A 7,240-nucleotide genomic window follows, 5' to 3' on the forward strand; every position below is an offset into this window, starting at 1 on the left:
GGCTTAATTTTGCTGCAGGTCATGTCAAATTAGAGCAAAGTCCTTCCTTTAAAAAAAAAAAAAGCTAACTGGCTTGATTTTAAAGACATAGTTGGCATTGAATGCAAAAAAAATAAATGTGAAGCTTGGTTTTGGGTGATGACTCTCATGGTATACTGCAGCTGCACCAACCTAGAGAGACTTCTGGTGGTCACAGTGGTCGATACTAGTGGTCAGACAAGCAGAGCCTTTACTTATTTTTAAAAAAGCTGAGATTTGTTTTAAAGTGTGTGTGTGCACTCCTCCAGTCTTTTCAGGTTTTAAGCACTTAGCCTTGAGTTTATCTTGGGGGATGAATATGAGGGTTGGGCTAGAAACAGCCATTTGCTCCCTCAGTCATCTCCAAACGCTTTTTGGCTGGGGCCTTAATTGCTAATTAGCCAATTTCTTTTCCCAGGGCAGCCCTGAGCAAGTGGGTGCCTCCAAACTGGGCTTGTGAAGGGGAACCCTGGGCTTGCAGTGGTGTCGCTGGCAGGGCGATGGAGAAAGCAGCGGCTCTGCTGTGCCTTTGGGAAGGTTTGCACCGCATCCGCCGCGCGCTCTTCACCAGGCTACGCTTCCTGGCCAGACGGGCTCTGTTATGTTATTTCTTCAGGCCCATCTGTCCATTTTATGTTTTTTCTATGCTATCCAACTCTTCTGGTGGGCCCTGCCGGGGCATTGTGTGGCGTCTTGAAGCAGCTGATGCTGGCAGCAGCCCAAGGCTTGAACAAGAACATGGGAGCACTTTTCCTTGCACCCTTGGGTGCATGGGGGTATGAGACAGGGCTAGCACGGGGATTTTTGGAGACATCTCCTAGGGCTTAGACCCCATTTTCTCCCCAGACTCTTGCTTTCACCTTCCAGGCACATCCCTATAGCTGGGGACAGCTTTTGCCTTGGTCCCATAGTGGTCCCATAGCTTTGGCAGGCTGGAGCATTTTGGGGATCCCCAGGCTTTGGCTCTGTATGGCTCTGTCCCCTTCTTTGCAGCAAGGTTGGAGCCACCCCTCTTTATTTTTTTTAGCTGCACAGCCAAAAGTGGGGGATGAGGAAGGCTGACCAGTAGTAGGCAAAGGGGAATTTGGAAATTGGGGTGAAATGTGGCTGAGCAGTGGGGTGGGGGGGGCGAGTGAGTGACCACGTGTGTGCAGCAGGGAGAGGGTTAGGAATTGCTCCTCTGCTGGGCATGCCAGCAAAAAAAAAAAAAAAGAAAAAAGAAAAAAACACCCAGAAACCAGTTGCAGCCGCGTTTTCCAAAAAGCCCAAGCGTTTCTGCTCGCCGTCGCTTCCAAGAAACGGAGAAAACGGGGAGGTAAATTGCGGTGATTCATCGCGGGCAGATCGGAGGCAGGAAACGAGAGTTTGCCGCCTGCCCCGTGCCCGACGTGGGCTCGGGCTCGCCTGGGCCCGGCGTGCGGCAGCGGCCTGACGCCCACGGGCGCAGCATCCCCGTGCTGCGGCGAGCGGAGCCCCCCGGGAAGGAAACCAAGCGGCGAAGGCCGAGAGCCGGAGGATTTTCGCCTGCGTTTCTCCAGAGCCCCGCGAGCAAGCTGCCCGTGAGCGGGGGGAGCGGGAGCCCACGGGGCTGGGCGAGCCGGGGCTGCCGTCCCCTGGGGGCTGCCCGCTGGCGGGGTGTCCGTCTGTCCCCCCCGTGGGGACCCGCGGGGCGGCGGTGGGCTGGGGGGGCTCCATTGAGAAACGGAGCGTGGGAAAGAGGGGGCGGGGCTTGGGGGCTGCCTGCCTGCGGATTGGCTGGGGGGGGGGGGGGAGAGACCCCCAAATAGTGCCGGAAAGGAGGGGGCAGCCCCGAGCTCGCACCCCGTTGGGATGCGCCCGGGGCAGCCGGACCCCCGCTCCCCGGGGCTGTCCCCACGGCTGCGGCGCGGCCTCGGTGCCGCGAGTTGTGCGGGTCTCAGCCCGGCCGGGGGCTGCGGGGGGCGAAACCCCCTTGGGGCACCGCGGAGGGGCCGGGCACGGCCCTCGGGGGCAGCTGGAAAAGCTGCCCCAGACCCGCTGCCGCCCCCAGGGGTGCGGGGACCCCGGCATCTCGCTGGGTGCGGGGCTGCCTGCACCTCGCTTCTTGCATGCGTGTATCGTGCTTGGGGTCAGGGTTTGGGGACCTGCATCGTGGTCGGGGTCAGGACGTGGATGCTTTCGCCATGCTTGGGGCAGGGGCGTGGGACACTTGCACGGTGCTTAGGAGCACACCACTGGGCCCCCGTTACCTTGCTCAGGGTCAGGACGCGGGGATGCTTGCGTGGGGTTGGGACGTGGGGGACTTTGCATCGGGGCAGGGGCTGGACGTGGAGGCGCTTGCGTGGTGCTGGGGGTCAGGACACGGGGACCCTTGCATGGCACTTGGTGTCACGTGGGGCCCCTCGCCCGGTGCTCAGGATGGGGTTGGGGTGCAGGAGCTTTGCATCAGGGTTGGGGCTGGGACTCGGGGACCGTTTATCAGAGTGGGTATGGCAGGACCCAAATCAGGGTGAGGATTTGGGAACCTCTGCATCGGGGTCAGGACTTGGGGACTGCAGCGCCTCTCGGGGCTCAGCAGCTGGAAGTGGGGGGTGGTGGGGGCAGGTCGCGTCTCTCCGGTCCCTCCTTGCAGGGATCCATTTGCCGAGGCCCTGGGGCCCCCCACATCGCCCCTTGCTCCCGCTGGGCGGCCGTGGGTGGCTTCCAAGCCAGAGCACAACGATTCCGATTCGGATTCGGATGCGGCGCTGGAGCTGTTTTAACTCCCCCCTGAGCTGCCCCGACCCGCTGCCATGAAGAAGAAGACGGCCAACGGGAGGGGGCCGGATCCGGCGGCCCCCCTGCCACGTGCCCGGGGCATCGCCAAGCCGGCAGAGGTGAGGTACTGGAGACAAGGGGCCTGATCCTGCCCCCTGGGGAGCTGCGGGCAGAGCAGCAACCCCGTTCCCCCCCCCCCCCGGGCTTTGCAGGGTGGGGGGATTTTGGTTGGTGTCCCCCCCCAAGCTTAATGCACCCCAAAGCTGTTGCAATTTGGGTGCAACCCTACAGCATCGCATCCCCACTGGGTAGGAATTGCCCCAAGAGGGGGCAATTTTAGCATCCTGGCGGGGGGGGGTTGTTAAAGTGGGGTGAACTTTTTGCCCCCCCCTCCCCCAGTACGTGGGCTCCTTCACGGTGGAGGACCTGGACCTGCAGGGGCAAGCGGGGCGGCTGGAGGAGCAGCTGCGGGCGCTGAAGGTCAGGCGACCCCACTGGCACAAAGCGGGGGCACCCCAGGGTGTGGGGGGACCCCCCAATGGGACGGGGGGGGACCCCACTGCTGCACCCCCTCTCTCCCACCAGGACTGCCCCAGGAGAAGGTCGGTGGTGCTGAGGTTCAGCTTGCAAGGGCTGAAGGTCTACGGTGCTGACGGGGAGGTGGGTGCAGGGTGCTGGGTGCCACCTTGCAAAGGTGCTTTTTGGGGTTGCACCACTCGGGACGTTGCTTTTTGCTCAGGAAACCTGCTTTGCAGCCATGCATCTGCAAATAGGCTCGGGCCAGGCGTTGCTTGCACCCTGGGGGTGCCGGGTCCCAGCCAGCCCCCCCTTGTCGCCGCAGACGCTGCTGATGGCGCACGCTCTGCGCCGGATCCTGTACAGCACCTGGAGGCACGCTGAGCGCCAGTTTGCCTTTGTGGCCCGCAACCCCTACAGCCCCCCCAGTGCCCTCTTCTGCCACCTCTTCGTGGGCCCCCTGGGTGAGGTGCGTGGTGCACACCCCAAATCCTCCAAAACAAGAACAAAAACAACAAATAAACGCCAATTCCAAAAGAAAAAAAAAATCATTATCCCTGGCCCCTGCACCCACCCTCTTCTTTGCACCCCGCCAGGTGCAGGTCCTGCACCTCCTGCTCTGCCGCTCCTTCCAGCTCGGCTACCTCCTGGCGCACCCCGAGGAGCAGGCGGGCGAGGGGGAGCCGCCGGGTGCCGGGGTGCTGCGGGAGCCGCTCAACCCCGAGGAGGTGTCGCGAAATGTCAACGCGCTCGTCTCCTTCCGGCGCCTGCCTGCGCCCATCGGCCTCGGCTCGCTGGGTGCAGGGGTAGGTGCAGGCCATGAGATGCTGGGTGCTGCCCCGTGTACCTGTGCACCACGCTTTTTTTTGCAAGGTTTTTTAGCATGGCACTGTTGCACAGCACTTTGTACAGGGTATGTTTGCACGGCACACTTTTGCACAGCACGTTTTTATGTGATGTCTTGCAGGGCCTTTTTTTTTTTTTTTTTTTTGTAGAGCACCATTTGCATGGCGTCTTCCCTGGCAGTTATTACACAATCTTTCCTTGCAACATTTTTTGCACAGTATGCAGTTTTGCATGGTGTTTTGCATGGCATGTTTTGTGCAGCCTCTTCTTGCATGCTGTTTTGCAACAGTATTTCCCCTGCTGGCTTTTGTACACTGTTTTGCATGGATCTGTCTTGCACGGCCTTTTCTGACATGGAGATTTGCACAGCACATTGCATTTTGCATGGTCCATCCTGCATAGCTTTTTCTTGCAGTCTTCTGCACAGCCTGTTGTACATGGCCCTTTTCTTGCACGGTGTTTTACTCTGGGCCTGTTTGCACAGCACTTTTTTTGCATAGCAACTTTGCATGGTATTTTACACAGCATTTCTGCATGGTTGTTTGTGTGGCATTTTTTTCTTGGTGTTTTGCATGTCATTTTTCTTCAAGGTGTTTTTTTTTTTGCATGGTGTTCTGCATGACTTTTTTTTTTGCATGGCAACTTTAGCTTGGTGTTTTACATAGCAATTTTTAAAATGTTTTTATGGTATAGCATTTTTGCACATCATTTTTTCCTTGGAATTTTTGTATGGCATTTTTTTACATAGCACTTTTGTGCATCATTTTTGCGTGGTATCTTGCATGGCTTTTCTTGCACAACATTTTATACATAGCACATCTGCATGCCTTTTTTTTGCACAGCGCTTTTTGCAGGTCATTTTTTGCATACCTTCTTCAGGGTGTTTTGCACGGCTTTTTTTTTGCATGGTGTCTTGGAGGGTATTTTGCATTACTTTCTTTTGGCATAGCCTTTTTGCACAGCATTTCGTGTAGCAAGTGCCACCAAAAGCCCCTTCCCTGCTCTCTGCTGCAGGAGCGGCGGCCGGAGGCTGAGGGCCGAGCTGGGGGCTGGCGCCCGGGGAACCCCTACTGCTCCCCGGTCCTGGTGCGCAAAAAAGCCATCCGCAGCAAAGTCCTGCGCTCGGGCGCCTACCGTGACTGCGGGGCCGAGAGCCAGCCACACCAGCCGCCCCGCGAGGCTGGTGAGTGCCTGGAGGCGACGCTGAAGCGCACGGGGCTGGGGGGACGAGGCCTTGGGTTTGGGGGCGAGGAGGGAACTGACCAGCTCCTGCAGCGGCCTCGGGATGGGAGAGCAAAGGGGCGCGGAGCCTGGCACTGCTCCCCGAGAACGAGAGCGTCCTGGCCGAGAGCGTGTGGGCCTTTGCCGGCATTGCCAGGTGAGTGCACGGCAGCCCCCGGACCCCTGCCACCCCTCGCGGTGCCTACCCGCCTCCTCGTCCCCCCCCCCCAGGGACGGCGGCATCGCGCTGCTGCGCAGGGATGTCCCCGGCGCCTTCCTGCTGCGCCCTGAGCCTGGCCTGGCCAAGCGCTGGTGCCTGTGGGTGCGGGCGCCCTGCGGCGTCGTCCCCTACTGCGTCTTCAGGACACCCCAGGGACGGTTCTGCGTGGAGGTGAGAGCGCTGCACGGGGCAGGGGGCAACAGGGTGTCGGGGCTGGGGGCACTGCCGTGTTCGTGCACGTGGGTGGGGGTGCTCCGGTGCATCAGCGTGTCGCAGTCCGGTTGCATCAGTGCTTAGGTGCACTGCACATTACTGCACGGTATGGAGTGCATCTGCGCATGGGTGCCCTGGTGCACTCCTGCATGGTGTGTCAGTGCACTGGTGTGTGGGTGCAAGTGTGCATCGGTATGCTGGGGCATGGGTCCATTGCTGCATTAATGCATCAAAGCGTGGGTGCACCAATACATGGCTACACGGGTGTGTTTGTCATAGGTGAGCTGGCACGTTCATGCATGGGTGCACCAGTGTGCATGTGCGTTTGATTAACGTGTACACATGCACATGGATTGCTTTTGCTTCGTAGCTGCATAGGTGCACTTGTGCATGGGTATGTGGTTTGCAGGTGCACGTGTGCAAGGGTGCATAGGGGTATCGGTGTGTGAGTCTGTTGGCGCATCAGCACATGGGTGCAGTGGTGCATAAGTGTATTTGGTCCATTTGTGCATGGGTGCATGGTGAGGAGGTGCATTTCCTTTCTGGCTGCATCACTGCATAGGTACACAGGGGTATCGGTGTGTGGGCACACAGGTGCATCTGTGTGGGGGTATATGGTGCGCAGGTACCTGGGGGCATTGCTGCATAGGTGCATGGCTATATGCATGCATTAGCATGTACGTGCCTTGGGTTCATGGGTGCAGGGGTGCACAAGTGCATGGGTGCGTGGTGCATGGGCACATTGGTGTGAGTGCATTTGATCCATGGGTGCCTTCGAGTTGTGGGTGTATCCGCACACAGTTGCGTGTGTGCATTGGTGTGTGATGCGTAGGTGCATTGGTGCGTGGGGGCTCCCATGCACTTGGTGCATGAGCACAAGGGTGTACCTGCCTTGTGGATGCATCAGCACACAGCTGCATCTGTACGTGGGTGCATGAGTGCACGTGTGCACAGGTTCATTGGTGCACAAGTGCACCTGGTAACTCACGGGTGTGCACTTGCACACGGGTGTGTGGCTGCATTGGGTGCCCCTGTGCCTGCCTGCTGGCTGCATCGGTGTGCGCGTGCGCTCGACTCAGACGCGTGGCTGCGTGGGTGCACGGCGCACGATGCCCGCCGGCGGGGGGCTCACCTCTGCCCTCTCTCCCCGCGGTGCCAGCACTCCAGCGCGGAGTTCGCCAGCGTGGCGGCCCTGCTGGCTCACTACTCCGGGGCGCCGGGGGGCTGCTTCTGCCGCCTGGCCCCCGGGCGCTGCAACCCCGGCTACGAGGAGCAGGACCCCAGCGGGGCCAGCGCCTGGGGGGAGGCCGCCTGGGCCCCCGCCGTGGTGCAGCACGAGCGGGGCTAGGCCCGGCTGCCCCCGGCCCCCTCGTAGCTTTAAGTCGCTGCCGGCTGCCTTATCCATTCCCTCCCTGCGCGCCCGGCGGGCTCCGCGGGCAATAAACGGCTCTCCTGCTCCCGGTCTGCCGC

At 60.0% G+C, this 7,240-nt stretch overlaps 1 protein-coding gene across 8 annotated transcripts; it reads left to right on the forward strand.

Annotated features, from left to right (window-relative positions):
- The first annotated feature begins 116 nt into the window (after positions 1 to 116).
- On the forward strand, positions 117 to 7,227 carry SH2D5 (SH2 domain containing 5). Of its 8 annotated transcripts, none has more exons than XM_080564362.1 (10): positions 117 to 1,333; positions 2,630 to 2,873; positions 3,154 to 3,234; positions 3,340 to 3,414; positions 3,494 to 3,739; positions 3,867 to 4,076; positions 5,131 to 5,299; positions 5,392 to 5,494; positions 5,569 to 5,728; positions 6,930 to 7,227. In XM_080564362.1, exons 2-10 carry the CDS (start codon positions 2,790 to 2,792, stop codon positions 7,116 to 7,118), a joined length of 1,317 nt encoding a protein of 438 aa, XP_080420488.1. In that variant the 5' UTR covers positions 117 to 1,333; positions 2,630 to 2,789; the 3' UTR covers positions 7,119 to 7,227. The 8 variants fall into 8 exon arrangements, with proteins under 8 accessions (XP_080420488.1, XP_080420490.1, XP_080420491.1 ...); XM_080564364.1 differs by having other exon boundaries at positions 3,596 to 3,739; XM_080564365.1 differs by having other exon boundaries at positions 3,596 to 3,739; positions 3,906 to 4,076.
- Positions 7,228 to 7,240: the final 13 nt, after the last annotated feature.

The sequence above is a fragment of the Anser brachyrhynchus genome (assembly GCF_964034855.1).
Source record: "Anser brachyrhynchus genome assembly, chromosome: 21".
In the NCBI taxonomy this organism is placed as follows: domain Eukaryota; kingdom Metazoa; phylum Chordata; class Aves; order Anseriformes; family Anatidae; genus Anser; species Anser brachyrhynchus.

Bases quoted from the DNA above. Each gene is read 5' to 3' on its own strand.
- SH2D5 (XM_080564362.1), top strand. From the start codon at position 2,790: ATGAAGAAGAAGACGGCCAACGGGAGGGGGCCGGATCCGGCGGCCCCC. The intron at 3,235-3,339 runs GTCAGGCGACCC...CTCTCCCACCAG, and splicing joins AGCAGCTGCGGGCGCTGAAG to GACTGCCCCAGGAGAAGGTC. The intron at 5,300-5,391 runs GTGAGTGCCTGG...CAGCTCCTGCAG, and splicing joins CCAGCCGCCCCGCGAGGCTG to CGGCCTCGGGATGGGAGAGC.